Here is a 19,155-nt window from a genome sequence, read left to right as displayed (position 1 = left end):
GCAGCTCTGATTATGACCCTCCCAGCAGCTCGCTCCTGGCCTTGTGATGCTGTGTGGAGGAAGCAGCCTTTCTTCTCAAATACCTGTTTTATGCACAGACAGCCCAGTGCTCGAGGGACTGTGTTATGGGCACCCTATTTTCCTGGCTCCCGGCAGTAAAGCAGCAGGGAGAGTGACTAAGTGGTGGCATCGCAGCAGAAGTAACGGGGAAAAGAAGTCTTGTTGGAGAAATCAAGCGAGAATGTGCGGGTGGGGGGGGGTTGCATATTTGCATTTCCTCGAAACAAAGCTTTTTTCCATCCTCACCTCCCCCCCAATATTTTACTTGCCGCCAGGGAAGACCTTGCTTGGTGTTAGTACCTAAATGGCCTGTTTTAGAAAGTAATTATTGCTTAAAGCTCCTTTCTGGAGCTTGGGTCCCGGAGACATTTTAATTTCTTCATAACCAATTCGCTGGGCCTGGGAGAGTTGCTATTATTTTTTTGCGCAGTGTCCTTTCCGGGCCTGTCCAGCTGCGCAGGGATCCGTGCTTCCGAGCTGAGCGTGGCAGCTGGGTGTTGATGCCTCTGGTCAGGACACTCTTGTGTCTGCCCCGCCCCGCCTCGCTGCAGTCATGCCGTTCCCCGTTTATATTCCATATTGTCTTTTATTGGCTGCTGCATCCTGCCTAGAGAGCTTTCGCTAAGAATTAATCACCATATTGCACAGGTTAGTCAATGCGCCTCCAAACCACAGGCCCCTTTCACTCCCACTCATGTTCCCGTATGGATTTCTCCTTTAACGACTTGCCTGTTTTAATTATAATCTGGCCAGAATCAGATACTGCACTTCAAACCACGGTGCCTTATTCTCTCTGGGCAGGCAAGTATTCATCACCGGCTGCCACGCTGGACACGGGGGCAAGCCAGTCTTAGTGCTGAACGGCGAACAGGAGGAGGGAGGGCGAAGCCACCTCTCGGCTCGCCGTGCTCCGAACCGTCGCCTCCCAGGGCGCCGCTGCGCTGATGCTGCTGGCTCCATTTATTAATAGCCACTCCCCTGATGGTCCCAGGTTCCAGTCCCTGGGTGTTACCAGGATGATAGCGTGCTTGCTGCTCCGCTAGATAGTCTGTTCAAGTCGTATCTAGATCTGACTGCACACGTCGTGACTAACCGACACAAAGGCAGCCACAGCTGGGTCGTATGACCCTGGCTGATGCGCAGCCGCCCCCTGGTTCTTGGAAACTCGTGCAGGCAGCAAAACCAGGAGAGGAGTTGCATGCCTGGGGCTGGGTTTGGCTTGCCAGGCAGGCCTGCTTCAGACAAAGGGCCTCTGCACCTAGGTGAGTCGTGGGAGGGACTGTGGCTTATGGGCTGCATTGCATGGGAGAGGCTCTTGCTTAACCCCACTGCCATCCGCCTGGCCTGGGCTGGGCTGGGTGGAGCGTGGCCGAAGGCAGCTGCCTGTTCTGCCTGGCACTCCAACCTCCACGAGCCGTCCCCTTCTGACGGGCCGTGGAGGGGAGCCCACTGTAACTCTGTGCCCGTGGTTTGGGTTGCCCCTTGGGCAATTGCAGGGCGGAGAGAGGCTCCAGCTGTTCACATGACTGCTCAGCCGTGCATTGTCAGACCCGTGGAGAGGCTGCGCCGTGCGCCATGTTGAATACGCCTGGGTGATGTTGTGTCATGCAGGCCTGCAGAGCATGAGGGATGCCGATGCTAAACAGCCCTTCCATCACCCGTGGGCAGCTTTGCAGTTATACAAGGGTTGCTTTGCCTTATCATGACCCACGCTTACTAGATCTGCGCAAAATGACAACGCCCCAGTGGGGTTGTATATGCACCCTCCTGCTCATAGGTTGTGCAGCTCATCACGGACAAGGAGCTTTGGTGTGTTGTTGAAACCTGGTCTGTGTGTCTGTGAACAAAGCCAGGACTTGGTCCACTGCTCTGCCACTGACAGCCATCCGGCTGAATCTAGCTGCAGGATCCCTTACCATACAGTCGAGGATACCGTTTCCACATTGGCTAAATTACCAGTAAGCCCTTGCTGGTTCCTAGCATTTTGAAGTCTGGTGGACCATGGAAACCCCTTAACAAAACTTGTCCATCCAGTTAATGTTTGCTAATTAAGCATGCATCATGGAAAGGGAAGGCCCCTTCTCGAAGAGAAGCCGACCTAGCCCCTTCCTCTTTGCGTAGCGTCGTTGGTAACACACCGCAGTGTCATAATGATGTGGCACGGGAGGCAAACGACCAGTCCCGGCCATGACCGAAAGCCACATCCAGCCTGTGCTTCGCATCTTAATGTTCTGCAGTTGCTTAAAATCCCAATCGGCCCGTCATTGGAACTGATGGTTCAGTGCAAGCTCGTTCAGAGAAAATGGATGATGTGACACTTAATGAACAACACCCTCCTCCGTATTTTCTGCTTACACAGTCACATTTTTGACAGCACAGGAAACAGTGTTCTTATGATTTGTTAAAGTGGTTAGTGTGGTTAATGAGACTGCGGGCTGCCACATACCCTGTTCGTGTGCATTGGATCAGGGAAACATTGCCTCATCCATGGATCTGGCGTATGCATGGATGCCTGGCCAAATAGCAGAGTTGTGTGAAGTAGCCGGCACTGTTCTTCACGCTCCTAAAGGTGGTGGTCCTTGAGAGTTGTTGGCCCCGGCTGCAGTCCAGCCAAGTGAGGAGAGGCCGAGAAGGGTCAGGCATGCATGGAGCGCTGATGCTCAAGGCACGGGCATGTGATGTCTGGCCTGTGACAAAGTCACCAATCCAGAGTTACTGAAAAGGGGGTTTCTTGGAAACAGTTTCTAGTTTGGGTTCAGCAAACCTCTCTGTGCGTGCTCAGAGACTCTTCCTGTGTCGGTTATAAGTCTGCTGGCAGTATGTTGGACATAAAGTGCTTTTTGTCAAAGAACTGTCTGTTATTTGAGAGGGAGAAGGTAGGAAGCCAGCTCCCGACAGAGCCCTTTTGCTCACTGTTGTGATTCACATCTGCTTCTCATGTTGGTTTCATCTGCAGTGTTCCACTCGGGCAGAATATAGCATGCATGAGACTCCCCATTTTTTAGCTCAAAATACTTCTTTGAAGGAGGCTAGACTCAGAACGAATAATTTGTGTGAGGCCTCTCAGGGAATTTAGCCATTGTAGGGTTTTAAATGCATGTCTTTCCAACCCAAGAGGAGCCCACTCTGTTCCCCTACCCTTCAAATGAGGATGGCAGTATAAGAATACTGCAGAATGAAGTCCACGAAATGCAGTTGTTCACCTATCAATAAAAAGGAGGTTGAGATTAGGCAGAGGCTGATCTTCAGATGAACAGCAGCCATTTGCTCATGATGGCCTTTGGTTTGCAGGTCAGTTTAGCACAAACTCTTCGTCTGCTTGTGGCATCCATGTAAGGCACATACCACAACGACGTGGTGGTGAAGGTCTGCCTTCCCGCCGAGGTGCTGCCCCTTCTTCATTTCTCCTGACTTTTAATTTCTTGAATGAAACAGCAGGCTCGGAGAAGCATATGGTTGCTTCTGAACAGAGCTGAGGGAGCTCATCTCAGCATGTTCTGGCATGTTTCGTCTCTGTGTTTAAGAAAACAAGTGCACTGGGGAGAAGGCAGGCCGGAATGCTTTGCCCTGGTGCAGTTCCTTTCCTTCCACTTTGCATTTGGACGAGGGGAGCATCCGAAAATGGGGCGCATCCTGTCTCCGGAGGCCTCCTGGAAGGCTCTTTCCAGATGCACAGCCTTGGGTGCTGTTCCTGCAGGCAGACCAAGCCTTACCTTGGGAGGATGAGGGCCTAAGCCAAAGTCCAGCTTGCTAAGAATTAAGTACACATTGAGAGTCAACTTTTTATGCCAGTTCGTGGGGTCCTGCACCTGTCTTTGGGAAGCGTGGTTCCCTCTGGAATCTCATTCTGCTGCCTGGCAGTCATCCCAGACTTCCTGGAACAGGGCTGGGCAGCCTGCGTCTCCAGGGCTTCCTAAATGAGCCCTAATATCCAAAGGCACTGTTTACTAAACGTAGTAAAATTCCTCTTATTTTTTAAACTCTCCTTTTGCATAAATTACATCAAATCCCGTAAGCATCAATGAGCTTCTGTTCTCAGAAGAATAACTTGTACTGGGAGATTAGAAAAATTGTAGGGCACCAAGCTGTTGTTAAGCAAAGGCTCAGCTGCATCACGCTCGATTCCCTTGTATGGCGTTGCTCCCCGAGTTGCCCTCCCTCAGCCCCAAGCACTGTAAGCGGCAGTTACAGATCAGGGAACGGCCTTGGAAAGACAAACTTCTTCTTTCACTCTTTCATTCATTTCATTCTTTCAACACTTCCTTCCTGATGTTTCGAGCAGCAGCTTCTGTAAGCCCTGGCTTTAGCCCTGCCAGCTTCTGCTGGTACCCCAAAATATCTGGGGAGCACTAGATTTCCTGCACCTGTAAGGATGAGGGCAAGTTTTGTTCTGGAGGGGTGGGGTTGCTGTGAGTGTGCGTTGCTGAAGTTGGCCCCCAGAATTACAAAACCATGCATTTGGGAAGAGCCAGCTTCATGCCTGCACCAGGATTAATTCTTCCATCCCTCGCTGCTCTCCCCCATCCTTTCCCATCCCTCCGGAGGGGCTCAGCTTCTGCACGGTGTATCACTCTTGGTTCAGAGATGCCTGATTCTCAGCCCACACAGGCACGTGGTGGCAAACGGCCCCTTCTACCTCTCTTGCTCCGTTGCGCGTCCCTTCCTGCCCTCCACCCCACATCATAATTGCATTGCATGACTTTTGGGGGTTTATCCAGTCTTCTGTGTTGTGTGTTCAGGTTACTGCTGGTTAGTTCTAAAAAAGGAAACCCCCCCCTCACACACACGCACACACGTGCATGCACACCACCAAAAATGCTCCAGTGTATTTATTGATTTATATGTATGCGTCACCTTCTTTCCTGCAACGAAGCCAGGCCAGCTTGCATAATCGCCCTCCTCCTCTCCATTTTATCCTCATCACAGCCTTGTGAGGTAGGTTAGTCTGAGACTATGTGACTGGCCCAAAGTAACCCAGTGAGCTTAATAGCTGAGTGGGGACTAGAACCCAAATCGCCCCAGTCCCAGGCCTGCAGTCTAAGCACTATGTCATGTTATTCTTTTTTAAAGTACCCTTTCTTTCAACAACCGCCAAACGCAAGTGCTTACAGAAAGGCAATGGGATGTAAATCTCTCTTTCTAGAGTACCACGCAGGGTCGGGCATGTTTGGAGAAGGTGGAAGGCATCGATCAATATTTAAAGGAGATCTGCTAATGCCACGCTACTGTCAGAGCAATCCTTAAAAACTGCCCAGGGGGAGAGGGATGTGTTGCTCCCTTTCGGAGTGAGGGACCCTTTGCCAGGCAGTGGTTGTCAGGTGCACACAAAGCAACTCCTGCACGGCCGCACTTGCTCTTTGACAGTAGGTGGTTATCCAAACATTGGCCAGGCAAGAGTCCGGTTTGGGGGCAGCTGGAGGTGCCCATCAGCAGACCTTGGAAAGACAGGGAGACATAATTACGATCGCAGCTGCGTGCGTTTTTGCTGCTAGGACAGACCCACAATAGCATTGGTGCCAACGAAGCACCAGTCCGTCCCGGGTCCAACTCCCTAAAACAAGCCTTGTGTTGCCAGGGGGACACGTGCCCCCAGACCAAGCCGCCCTGTGGGAAATGGGCCAGCTGGAGGTGCCTGGTGGCCCGGGCAACTACCGTGTCAGCCCAGTTGCTAGCCAGGTGTGTGCTCTCTGGAAGAGGGAGCAGCCGCGTACCCTGTGCATGCCCGCCACGTGCCACCTCTTCTCTCCCAGCACCTGCAGAACAGTGACATCAGGTCCCGGCAAGGTGAGCTGCAGTCGGTAACTCCCAAACCAGCCCACAGACCGTGCCTGTCCCGCAGTTCCAGGGTGCCCCGCCCCACCCACCCTTCCTGGGCTCAGGTGACTTGGCAAGCATGTGCAGTGGTTATGGAAAGGAGGCGGCACATGGCAGGCTGGGGAAAGTCGCAGCCATGGCCTCTTCCCTCCCAGATGAGCACTCGGTGGCCCTGAAGCACGACTGCCTGTCCGTCTGATAGTCATACCCCGCTGCCTCTCCGTTCAAGGGACTCAAAGCGGCCCGCATCCTCCTCCTCCTCCGCCTGCTCTCCGTCTTATCCCGGCAGCAGCAACCCTGTGAGGTGGGTTGGGCTGACCAGCCCAGAGTCACCCAGCTGGCCCCACGGCTGCGCAGCAGCTAGGACCCGGATCCCCCGAGTCTCTTAACCATGACCCCACACTGGCTCACAGTTTTTCTCATGCAACGTGGTGTAGCAACACTGACATGTTTATACAGATACTGTAAAGATCGCCTCAAGTTAATGCATACAGCGTACTTTGAACTGTCAGAAACACTCCACCAGTGCCAAGTCGTTCCTATTTATTGACTTTTTGAGAATTACAATTCTGTGTTCCATAATGGGACTGTTTATATAATTTTTTACTTGCAGAAATATGGAAAACCTCTAGGCATAATTCTCAGTGCAATCTAGCCTGCAACCTTTCCTCATTCTGATTATTGACGTACGTTTCAGCTCATTGTTGTAGTCAGTTCAGAATGTAAACTTGGCAGAGAACCTGCTTTCACGTCCGTCTTCTGTCCAGAACCCATTTTGTACCGAGCATTGCAATCTGGATATCTTGGAATTATCTTCGGAGGGGTGACTATGATCTTGCAACAAAACCAGTGGAAACGCTTGTGTTTAAAGATCAGCAATTTTATTTTGTCATGATCTTTTGTTAACTTCTTTTGTCCACTTCCCTGGATGTACAAAGTGTTATATCTACTAACTGAGGTTAACAGGAGATTCTGGAAGAAAGAGAAGGAGGTGGAGAAAGCATCTGGATTTGTCCAACTGGATTTCTCCTACACCTTAGTCATCTCTTTTCAACTGCCTTATGCGAATGATCTTGATGACTTAATATCTCAATATTGTTGTGGTTTTATCAATATGCTTTTAAACCTTCTCAAAGGTTTACTATCTTGAATGTGGGATATAAATGTGATTAAATAAATTGGTTGGTTTTGATATATTGGCTTTTATGCTGATGAAATGGCAAACTTGGCTGTTACATCTTGGAAAGAAAGTCCTTTGATTCAAGAGTGAAAATTAAGTTTTGGGTTTTGTTTCTTGTTTGTGCAATGTTCCCAGGAAACATAGACATGCCACATTTACCAATTAATTATAGTGTAAAGCATATTATCTTTACAAAAGACAGATAAACATGGTTCCTTGTAAAAGTCATATCAACAAGTGGACTATCTGAAGTTCAAAAATTGGCTTCCTGGTTCATAAGCCAGTGCTCCTAGGTATGATGCTCTTGTTCAAAAGGAATAGGGTCTGCCTCAGGAGAAAACTGTTTTGGTAGTAAACGTAGTTTTTACTCTTCTGTTATCAGGCATTTCCTAAAAAACAGATATTTTTAAATGTAAAAATGGTGGATAGATTTGTTGTTCGAAGCTGTTCATTCTGGGATCTGTCATAAGCACTGATCTGTAGGGGACGGCACTCTTTTGGCAGGAAAGTTAGACTACCTGGCCTCACGGTTTCTTTCAGGCATCTGCTTCTGTAGCTGAAAATACGATGTTTTTAAATCTATAGGCCTTGAGATCCCCTGTATTATTAAAATCAAGAGGCTATCTTGATATATTCTCTTTAATTCCATTGTTCTGTAGAACTTCAGTATCATAGCTACATTTAAATCAACCAGTTAGAGGCGAAACTTAATTTCCATGTGAAAACCAGGATATATTCAGTAGAAAGGAGGTGCTTTGTCCATCGTTAAGAAGAAAATACTTCCTTCACTCTTGAATGGCCCGAGAGGTAAGGCATGTTAGCCAAAGAAGCATACAAACATTTTAGCTGCATGTTGGAAAGCATAGATGCAAATGGCTTCAGCATTCAGTCTGATTTTAACATGTTTAGTAAGTATCTTTTTATTAAATTTAGGCACAAAGAACCCATAGATGGATGTGGCAGTTTACATACCATTAGCTCACATTTGTTCATTAGCAGCAGTGCTGGGTGAATAAAGCATTTTGCGATGTCTTGAAGTTTAATGAGATTTGCAGGCTGCATGCTTGTGGCCTTTTGTCTATTGAGAGAAGAAGTAATTACTTGATAAAATGAAGTGCATCGCTGTGAACAATTGACCCTTTGGAGCAATCCAGGCTGGTCAGCAACCTAAATCCACATTTTAAAGCCATCATGATTGCTTCAAACTTAAGAGTTTCCAGGGTGCAAACAAAAGTGTTATCTTCCTTCAAAACAAGCCGAGTTCCATTTTCCGACTTGATGAAGTATTTAAACTGAATAATGTTGGAAGAGATTGAAAACTCCTCTGGAAAGCCATCCAGCCTGCTTTTGGACACCAGTACAATGCGAGATTTTATTTTTGTGATGAAATCAGGAGCATTGCAAAAAATTCGCAGGCCCTGGGAACGGTCGTGGCTGTCTGTTATCTCCAGGAAGGTGGTCTCCCTGGAGGCAAGCTGTTCCTTCTCCCACCTTGATTTCACTGCATCAGCCAACACTTTAAGCTGAAAGAATTCTGCCTCTTGTGCTAGAAGTTGGTTTTCTTTAAATCCCTCCGGTAGAAGCAGTTCCCCATTCCGCAGGAAGTTCAGGACATGCCTGAACAGCAGACCATCTCTGTCTATGAAATAATGGCCATCTGCGTCAGATGGGCACAGCATTTTCCCATTTACCACTCTTTCCAAAAAGGAGTCTGGGTGCTTGGTTAGTGTCTGCTTTTGCGTAACGTAAAGATATCCACCAACATTGAGAGTAATCGGAGACATGTTACAATTCTTGCCTGGATCGCAGCCCTCCCAGTCCTTGCTTTTATTATCGCGCTCCGTGTCGCGTCTGTGTGGTTTGTGCTCCATTCCGACGACCGCTTCCTCGCCTTGGCTTTCCGGTGGCCTCCGTTTGCGCTGTGGGGGATTTCTTCCGAAAGCGCCTTTATGCGGCTCTCGAGCGAGGAGAGCAGGGGCGAGCGCCAAGCATTCCCTCGGCTCGTCGGCACAGTTTTGCGGTAGGTGGCGTAGAAGCCGTGTGTGCCGTGTGGTTCTGGGAATATGACTGTGAGGCACAATTAGCATTTAACTGTGTAAGGGCAAGAAGATGGCTGGGATGAACGTGGTTCTGTCGGATACCCTTCCCTTCGAAGCCCAGGAGTTGGCGTGCTTGAGGGGTGCTCTTGTGGATGCTGGAGGAAATTTAACTCTTCCTTGGATTTGAACATTTAAACTGAAGCAGGGGCTTAGAAACGAAATGACAAATACTAGCCGTTTAACTTTGTGGTGAAATAGCTTTTTAAAAGGATTGACAAATCATAATCTTCTAAAAATCTGGATTACCAGTTCCAAAGATGATTGTGATTAACATCTTTGCGTATGACCCTAGACAGCAATTTGGGTAGTATCACATTTGCAGTTATGTTTAAAAGCAGTGTTAAAAAGCATGTATTGTATGAACAATTCACATGGGAAATCTGCTTTTTAACAACATAAGAAGAATGCATTCTGCATTTTTCTTTGGGAAGAAATATCCTTTATGGGCATAGAAAGGATGGCTAATTCTTACTATACATATTCCAATATATATGGAAATATTTGAGAGGTTACTTTATTTTCCATTAAAACAGTGCTGCTGTTTCTGTGTGAGGGAGAGCAGGCGGGTCTGTAACAAATCTTTGTACATCAGAGAACACCACAGCTTAGCAACACATCAGTGAGCGAGAGAAAATGCCACAGGATGCGACTGGAACGGCTGCCTCATTTCTCCCTGGGACAGAGGTGCCCTTCGAGCCCCATTGCCTTAAAAAATTGTCTTTAAAAATGAGCTCTTCCTTTTGCAAATATTTGCAGCCAGGCATGAGACAAAAGACGCTGTGAAAGTCTGGGTGTTTACTTCTGCAGAGAGGCTGCCAGATCCAGAAAGGAGGCAGCAGTGCCGGCAGCTTCGCATTCCACAGCAAGGAAAAGGAAGCATTAACTCCTTCAGCCTCCTTCACGGGCAGCCTTTGAATGAACAGCTGTGTGTGTGTGTGTGTGTGTGTGTGTGTACGTACATGCGCATGTGCGCGCACTCTAACAGATCTCAGCAGTAAGGAATAGGTCTGTAACCAGGGATGAGGATGAAGTCTGCCTTTCACGCATTGTAACGTGGAGGCTTCCCAGTCCATGACAAAAAGCTCACCTCTGGCATTGGTGGGGAGAGAGCAGGTCCTTCATCACCATCCGGTGGAAGTACCAGTCTTTTTACAGTGCTGCAGGTGCATTTATATCTCCCTTCTCAGTGTTTCTGGTAAAATGAAATGACATGTTTCATCCGTGTGTGTGTGTAGTTATGTACCAGAGAACCTCAAGGTGTTTGTGTTTTTCCCTCATATATCTGAGAGAAAGATGCTAGAGGCATTTCATATATAAGAAAAAATGCTAAGTTGCTTTCATATATATGAAAAATGCTAAATAGGTTTAGCATGCGTGCACACTCACACAGAGGAATTCTTGTACAACTCAGCAAAGAGCTGGCATCGTTGGAAAGGGCGCCCAGTCTGAAGAAACCTGAGCACTGAACCTCCTTTCTACAGTTCCATCGTCCTTGGTTCCTAAATCTGCAGTCTGCTCAGCTTCATCCCTTGTGCGGGATAGTCGCACAGCTGCTCGGAGAGCCAGCCTTTTAGTCTGGCGGAGCAGTTCTGCAAGCTCAGCTAAAAGTCTATTGAAATGGATGCGATGAGCTTGCGTGTGGAGGGGGACTGGCTGGGTAAGGATAATTTCTACCAAATCCTCTTGCGTTATTTATTTGTTTAACCACTTCTGTGCTGCCCATGGCCAAAACTCTGGGCAGTTTACAGCAAAGTATAAAAACAATGAAAATACTAGCAAAACAAAGGGCTGTGTCCAGTTACTCAGAGAAGACCTGTTGAAATGAAAGGCAGTTAGAGAAACAGAGGATGCACCCAAAATGTGAATTTGTATAGGCAAAGCGATTGTAATTGTGCTCCCATATCCCTGGTGGTCGCTTCACATTGGCAGGGTAAAGCTCCCCAGAAGGAACAGGTGGCCATCTTTTGAGGACCCCGGGAAACCATCTTTTTCATAAACTGGAATAGTAGGCCCACGAAGCACAGAGGCACATGTCTGTAACTGATGGTTGGTTTTGTCAGAATTCTTGTTTGGACTGATCTCTATTATGGAATGTTGTTGTTTAGTTTCTGTACTTCCCAGTAGCTGAAGCTTTCTGGGGGATTCACAGCAATATATAGAAAGAAACTTTTGTTGCATTCTAAGCGTTAACAGTAAGACATAAATAATAAGCCTTTTCAAAGTGCTCAGCACTTGCCTTGTACGAGTCCTGGTGCTAATCTGCATCTCCTTTTATTCAAGAGAAACTGTCGATAGAAGGCATCGTGGTTCAGCGTGCAGAGTGCAGGCCAGCAGCCAGTGAAAACTACATGAAGCTGAAAAGGTAAGGCTGCCCTGCCTCTGCCCTCAGATTTGCCATGTCACGCTTCCACTTTCTGCTGCAAGGCAGATGTGATGCCTGCACCTGTCCAGGTAGTAGGGTTCGGAAAGGAGCGCCCTATAATCCACTGCCTACCATTTTGTCGAGCACAAGCCTCCGAGTTTTGCCTTCGAAATACCTCTCTGTCTGTGCACGCGCGCACACGCGCGCACATGCACAGAGAGTGAGTGATGTTCTAAAGGCATGGTGCCTCACGTGCCCCGTCCCCCTGCCTTGTTCAGTCCGCCCACCACAAACGGACTTTGGATCCCGAGCCCAGGGGCAGGCTTCTCGGCCTCAGCCTTAAATAACATAAAGCCCTGGGACTACCTAGGTTGTCGGGATCCATCCTGGTCCCTGCCGCCACGAGGGCCAAGCCACGACACCCTCCTTCCTTGTCTAGCTGGCGAGCCCCTTCATCGGCTGCCCGGGGCGGTCCTCTCAGCCCCTGCCCTTTTCACCGCCTCGGTACATTCCCATGCACTCCTTCCCCCCCCCCCCCCACACACCCTGAGGTTCCCCGGTACATAAAACGTCAGTGCACATGAATTAACATCTACATCCCATAGCAAGGAGCTCTGCTAATTAGCTCTGCTAATTAAGATGCTGTAGTCTGGAAAGCGCAAGTGCCAACATTTCTCTGGCAGTTTGTGCATGGAATGACATAAGTTGCTTCGCTCGTCGGACTGGGCACTCCGCCTGCCAGTCGCTGGGTGCTCCGTCTTGCCGTTCCTTGTTCCCCGAAATGCCGTTGGAAACATGCCCCCGCGTGTGGCCCCCGCCCCCTTGTGGCCTCAGGGAAGAGCTCGTCCATGTCTGCCTCTGCAGACGCATCGGGGAAGCGCCTTCCGCCGGCCTTTCCCAGCTGGACCGAGAACTCTCCGCAGTCCTGAGCTGGTGGATGCTGCATGCCCTCTGTCTTGGTGGCTGTGTGTCACTTTTATGTGCCAGAAAATTCAGATAACGCCGCTGTCGTTTTGCCAGCTGGCACAACCCACAGCAGTGTGGGGGGCGGGTGGGTTCTATCCCCCACCCACAGCACAAACAGCAACATGGGTCAGGTTTGGGGGCTGGGGGTGGTCCGTGACCGGCAGAGAGCCACAGAGCAAAAGCACCTCCACACAACCGGGAGACTGTGAGGAGATGATGCCCGTCCTCTCCCTTGCCTGGGGGCCGCAGGAGTGATGATGGCGGGCACCAGAATGTGCCTTGCAGAATGCTGGAGGACAGGTCCCTGCCCCAAGGACTGTACAGTCTTCAGTCTGACACGGGGAAAGAGAGAGAGGAGGCGGGGAGCGGAGTACACGGGAAATAAGGTGCAGTTATTTTAGTCAAATATGTTTAGCATTACAGTTGGTGAATTTTTAATTCTATTTTGTAATTTTTTAAATATTTATATTAATTTTTTAAATATATCCAGAGGTTTCTCTGCCACACCTCCGTATAAGGAGAACCAGGCTGGCTTTCAGCAACAAAAGCTAAAGCCAGCAATAAAACAGCCAAGTGTGGGAACCCCCTCTGCAGACCCCGAGGGCCACGAGGGGCATTGCAGGGAGAGTCGTGCTGCCTCTGGGGGGGCTCTGCTGATGCCATGCTGTGCAGACCCTCTGCCTAGGCCCCCCACTCCATCCCACACAGCTGGGCCACATGGGGCCTCTGCCGTGGAGCGGAGGCTGCCTATGGGCTGTCCCCCCCCCCCCTTTAGCAGCAGCACTCTGTGAGTGCAGTGCAGTCACCTTCTGGTTTGGTTCCAACACAATCATGTGTGACAGTCGTTTGATAAAGCGTCCCTAATTAATCCCCAAAGAATTCCACAGTGGGTGTGTCCTACAAATGTTTTGTCGAGGGCCCAGGCTGCTCTTTTTCATCTGTGTGCAGGAAATGGGAATCCAGCTCCGTCTTCTGCGTTCCCTTCTGAGCACAGGCACCAGCGAGCCCTAAAATGGCCTTTTTGTTTCACTTGCTCTGTGTTGCGGATTTTGGAACAGCGGTCTCAGCGGGGGGGAGGCATGCAAGGGGGGGAAACAGCAGCACCGACAAACTGATGTGTGTGGGCTGTAGCCGTGCCTCAGGAGGCTTCTCTCCAAACAACCTTCTTGAGCTGTGCAGCCGTTTGGAGCGAGAGCTGCTTCTGCTTCCGCTCAGCGCCCCGAACTCGTGGCCGTGTCGTCCTGCTTTGCCAAGAAAGTTCATACGGGGCCGGGCTTCCCGCCGACTGGCAGTGGCATGCAGCCGCTTCATGCCCACTCACAGCTCTCCGGAGTGCCTCAGGTTCAGGCCTGCCACGCCGGTTGGAGCTCCTGCTTAATACGTCCACTGAAGGACGACCCATCCCTTGCCAAGGCACGGTCAACATCCCCCATCACCGCTTTGGCTTGCTGCTTGGCGGATGCAGTATTTCAAGAAAGCCTTCCAGTGGCCCCTGGGATGCTGCCACAGCCCTGCTTCCATTCGCCAGTCCCTCCACTCGCAGACTCGTGGCTTTTCATGCAGCTGCACACAGTCTTTGCATTTCCTTCCGCAGAAGGGATGCCCTTCCATTATCCCTCCCTGAGGGACGTGGAGGAACACCTCCTCACAGGCCCACTGTGGAAGATGCCCCTGTGTGGGGTATCGCTGCTCCTATTACCATAAATCTACTCGCCTTTGCTTAACACAGACGCCCTTTCTAAAGCACCCATTAGTTGTGGAACAAACAGATCAAAGGCAGAGTTATAGTAAACAAAGATGCAGAATGCTTACTCTAAAGGCACTAAAACAAGAACATTGATTATTGCATAGTTGTTATTACTTTAAAAGAAGCCTTCAGCAATTTACCACCGGTCAGGCTGTAGAAGCATTAGTTCATAACCACGCGTTCCCGGTTGCACCTCCCTGCTCCACTTGTGGCGATGATGGCGTGTTGGGTGCTTACCTTTTGGTAACATCTGACTCCCCCTCCCCGCCACCCCCAGACCTTTGATGCAGTTTATCGGGCTTCCCTTAAGGTCTCTGGCTGCTGTGGCTCCAGGTCCCCTCCTGAACCATCCCCCGTTTTTCCTGAAGGCTGCTCTGGAGTCTAGCTGTTGTTTTGCGCTTCCGGGCTTGGCCGGGCGCTCAGCCTCTCCTGAAGATGCCCAGCTTTCCCAGGCGAGCCCTGCCCAGACCCCACCCGACAGTTCTCCGCCTTGGTACAGAGCAGAACCCCGCGTCCAGCCCGCTTCGGTGTGGACGTGCTTCCACCGCCCCACCTCAGTTCGGGGTTGCAGCCCTCTTTGAAGCGCTTCACAAGGGCTGCCGTGCAGACAAAGCAGCCGCGGTTTCTGGGGGGTGGGCTGAGCCGCTGGCCGCGTCTGCCAGGCTCGGACCGCACCGCAGGCGGCACTGCTGGGGCCATTGCGCACGCACAGCCAGCCACAGCCAGCCTGCACAGGGAGGCTGAGAAGCCACGAGGGGCTATTAAGCGCCCGGCCATCTTGTGCACTGGGGTCGTCTGCCTCTGCCTTTTCCTTCGTCCTGAGGATTTATGTCCATTTGGGACCATGCCTGGAGGAAAAGCAGCTATTTTAAACAATAGCCCTAGGCTCCTTCAGTGGTTTGTTGGAAGACGCTAACATTCCCTCGTCAGGGTTGCTGGTATAAACGTTGCTGTTCCAGTTGCAGCTGCTGCAGAAGACAAAACATCGCCGGTGCTTGTGCGTAGGCCTTCTAAAAAAATGAAAACTGGGTTTGGCTAATGCTCTTGAGCATATTGCAGTCTCTCTGCAAATACATTCCTCAAGGCCATAAGCTTGCCACAGCATCAAGCCTTTGCAAAGGCCAAGCAGTTAACACACAGTCTTCAGTATTCTGCATGGGGAAGAGTGAGGCATCCCTCGAACTGAGAAAGGATCCTTGTCAGGGAGGGAGGGAGGGAGGAAGAAAAGAGGACCTTGCTCCCGCTTGAAATTCCAGCTCAACACCTCTCCTACTCCTATAAAATGCATTCGTGAAAAAGCTTCCCAAGGCTTGAGGAGAGCTTTCCATGTAAAAGCTGCATTTTAGAGAACAAATATCTGAAAATGGAAGACCTCAAAACCCGCCTCTTTGTGGTTCTGTTCTGCAGGCTTAATGGCAGAGGAATCAAAGTTATTAATAATGGGTTTTGATTGCTATTTCCTAGTCATTGTACTCAAGAATCGCTTTCGGGAAAAATGTCTTTTTAATCTGAGTGCCTCTTTGGCTAAAGACACATCAAAGGGGAAGACTCGTTCATTGTTCTGTACTGATGGGGATTTTGCAGTTGGAGCTTTAGGATCAGAGAGAAGTTGAACGGAAGCCAATAGGGTGACACCCAACATTGCATGAGCGGAGTTTTGTTGGGGTAACCGAACGTTTCCTATTTCTCTTCCTCTGTGCTCCCAGGAATCTGCTCCAGAAGGTCTTCCAAACCTCTGGAACGCATCGGGGGAAGGGTTCATTGGCCCAGGAGAGCATATCCCGCAGGCAGCTGCAGTTCTGTTAGCAGATGGGTACCCCTGGGGACAACTATTAAGTATTGCACAAATACTTAATAGTTTTTCTGCAATACTTAATGGGGGGGTTTAAATGTGTTTTTTATATTTATATATTTATATATAGAGAGCGAGAGAGCGAGAGAGAGAGAGAGAGAGAGAGAGAGCGCCGCCCCGAGGCTTTGTTGTGATGGGGGCAGCATAGAAATGTTTTAATAAATAAATAAACAAACAAACATGCCATAGAAAAATTTAAGATTAATTGCAAGTTAATTTGGAAAGTGCATTTACAGGGGATTAAGATTAGCATCAAGGTATATAGAAACATAGAAGGAGAGCGAGACAGAAGGGCCCTCCCGGGCCATCTAGTCTGACCCCCGGCTCCAGCCGGCTCCGCTCACGACGTGCCCACCATGTGCGTGTCCAGCCTGTCCTTCAACACCCGCACTGATGGGCCTCAGGGTGGGATGGCTGCAATGGTTTGGCAGCCTGGATCAGATCGGGGATCAGTTTTGATCCACATTTTTTTTTCAAAACTTGCTCACGCTCTGTTTATAAAGATGGAGCATAAATTCATTTGTTGTTATAGATCCCAAATATGATCTCACAGATGTCTTGAAGTGCAATTGTGGCTTGGCTTCCCAGGCAGAAAAGTCTGGAGTTGGCTTTGCCTCGGAGGTGTGAGAGTATAGCACCCGTGCATTATTTTCCTCTCTATTGTAGGATGATCCATTAAGAACCTAACCCTTATGTATTTATTATTAAATGTCTATCCTTCCAAGGAACTCAAGGTGGCTTACATAAATTTCTTCCTCCTCCTTTCAATGCTATACTCACAGAAACCCTGTGAAGTAGTGTAGACTGAGATTTCAGTATGGCCACGGCAAGGGCAAGAATGGGATAAGACGGTCGATAAGTGTGAAGGACAACAAGCGATTCTGTATGTTCCACGCAGTGAAATACGACTAGAGGAATTGGATGCGAGTTGGCCATCACCTGCTCTTAGCATTTTGCTGTTCAAACTCTTAAATAAGAGAGGACTGCATGTAGGTATAAGCGCCAAGGAAAAGCTGTTGCGTTGTTTCCATTTCTGCGGAAGTCAGGCTGAGAACACCCGAAAAAGCTAGTGGCCATGAGCACAAAGAAACAGGACGGCTTGGGGCAGGCGCTCTGTGTGCGTTCAGCAAGAAGGCCGCTCTGGAGGACTCAGGCTGGCTGCACACGCCCATGTGAACCTTCTAGTGGTGCGCATTGGACTTGCACAGAACGGGAGGGGCGAGTCTTCTGAGCTTCCTCGGTAGTTTTAAGCTGCGTTTAAAGGGGCACGGAAGAACAAAGGTGGGTTATGGGGCAAAAGGACTGTGAGCAGGCTCGAGCAGGCCAAGGCGAGCGTGTCGATTGGTGTACGGGGATTGTTCGAAGAAACGAGAGAGATGGTGCAGGGTGGGGGCCGACAGCGCTTGGCATGTGGCCTCCAATTTCCTAGTCAGGATCCAGCTGAAGCAGGCTCCGCGTCCCTGCTTAAAACATTCATTTTGACGATTCCTGAAAACGATCTTGCAGTATTTGAATACTGCCTTGGAAAGCTTTATCCTTTGAGCTGTGCTGGCTCCCTCAAAAAATGCTGTCAAATCTGCCCGACGAAACAGTTCAAAGGTGGAGCAGGGAAGTCGAGCCTCCGTAGGGAGCATATGGCTCCGTGGCCGGCAACACGAAGCATCCTTTGCAAGCCCCTGAAGAGCTCGGTGCCTCGTCGTTCCTCTTCACTAATACGCCTGGACACACACCGGGGCCTGCCACGACCCCAGCTGCTTGTCATTTCCGTACCCCTTCTCCGCACTCTCCCATCGCAGAGTGTGGGCTCTTGCCGCTCCACGTCTGGGCATCCTGTCTCCTTTTTCCCTCTTAGCGCATTCCCGAAGAGTTTGGCAGCCGCCCCGTGCCCGCCTGTGGAGCAGGGTGGACACTGTTCCTAATGGCATGGAAATGTAATGTGCTAATGAAGCTTGTCCGGCGCGAGAGGAGGAAAGACTCACTGTTCTGTGTGCGATACGGGAGGGATGAGACAGAAGGCCGGTCGCAGAGCTGCTCTGTGCGTTCATGCAAGCTGAGAGGAAGGGTGTGTGGCATATGCGACGCGGGGGGAGTGGGGGGTCTTGGCTCACATGTCGTGTGGCAACGCTTTCCCTGAGTAGGGAAGATCATCTGCAGTTCCTCCTGCTGCCGACGTGTTCCAGCTGTCCAAAGTGCCAATATGGCCAGAAATAGCGCAGCACCTTTTTGGCCCCATCTCCGTTGGAGGCCCCTCGTGGCTCCCCGAGTACGGCCAACGCTCAGGCTTACGGGTTTCATCCCAGCCCCTGCTGCCCCGCCGGGGATTCTGCCTCACTTTCCTATTTCTGAAAGCTGCGTTTGCTTCTTCGGGAACCTCCTGTTTCGTGTCTCTTGCTGAGCAGACTTCAGAAAAGCAGAGCACGTTCTATCTTATCTGGCTGTCTTATTTCTGTGCAGTATGCAATGCGTTAATAGTAATTGCGAGATCACTGTAAAACCATCGTGCTGGGCCTTGGAAGATGGGCGCTGCACAGCAGTTGCGGTAACAGGAATGGGCCCTGCCCACTGCCTTGCAGGGCAGATGACGAGACTGCCCGAGAGGGGGAAGCAGACGAGGAGAAGTTCTGCAGCAGAGAGGCACCTGTGCAGGCTGCTGCAGGTCGGGAGAGGGGCAGGCGTCAGAGGAAAGGCAGCGAGCTCCATAGCAAGGGGCAGAGGAAGAGCTGACAGAGACGTGAAAGGCAAAGGGGGAAAGAAGGGGCGAGAGCAAAGATGCTTCGGAATAAAACACCGTGACAACAGGGTGCGCTTCCTGGGCAGCCCTTCTGTTTTGCGTCATGCCAGTGGCATCACGCGGCATGATGGGCTCCCCCTGCAGAAACACCACGAGTGAGTTAGCCAGCAGGGGCTGCGTCTGCATGAGCGCCGGCTGCGGAGGCACGGCCAGCCCTGATGCCCCGTCCCGCGTGGCGGGTGGTGGAGCTGAGGGCAGTGGCACTGGGGCATTCGGAGCTCCTTCATGTCATGCCTTTGCCAGGACGATCACCTTCAGTCCTTCAGGTACCCTGTGGAGGAGGA

The 19,155-nt window shown here is 50.3% G+C and overlaps 2 protein-coding genes across 2 annotated transcripts in view; one reads left to right on the top strand and one right to left on the bottom strand.

The window, feature by feature from the left end:
• GTF2F2 (general transcription factor IIF subunit 2) overlaps positions 1 to 19,155 on the top strand; it is a 41,513-nt gene that overhangs the window by 10,595 nt on the left and 11,763 nt on the right. Inside the window, exon 5 of the mRNA XM_044448174.1 lies at positions 11,434 to 11,515. Within this exon, the coding sequence (XP_044304109.1) occupies positions 11,502 to 11,515 (14 nt within the window). The 5' untranslated portion in view covers positions 11,434 to 11,501. The remainder of the gene's footprint in view (positions 1 to 11,433; positions 11,516 to 19,155) is intronic.
• On the bottom strand, positions 6,401 to 9,055 carry KCTD4 (potassium channel tetramerization domain containing 4). Its single transcript, XM_044448173.1, has one exon. It carries the CDS (start codon positions 8,923 to 8,925, stop codon positions 8,152 to 8,154), a length of 774 nt encoding a protein of 257 aa, XP_044304108.1. The 5' UTR covers positions 8,926 to 9,055; the 3' UTR covers positions 6,401 to 8,151.

The sequence above is a fragment of the Varanus komodoensis genome, unplaced genomic scaffold (assembly GCF_004798865.1).
Source record: "Varanus komodoensis strain SLA01 unplaced genomic scaffold, ASM479886v1 scaffold54, whole genome shotgun sequence".
Classification (NCBI taxonomy): Eukaryota; Metazoa; Chordata; class Lepidosauria; order Squamata; family Varanidae; genus Varanus; species Varanus komodoensis.
This window is presented reverse-complemented; position numbering and strand designations above follow the sequence as displayed.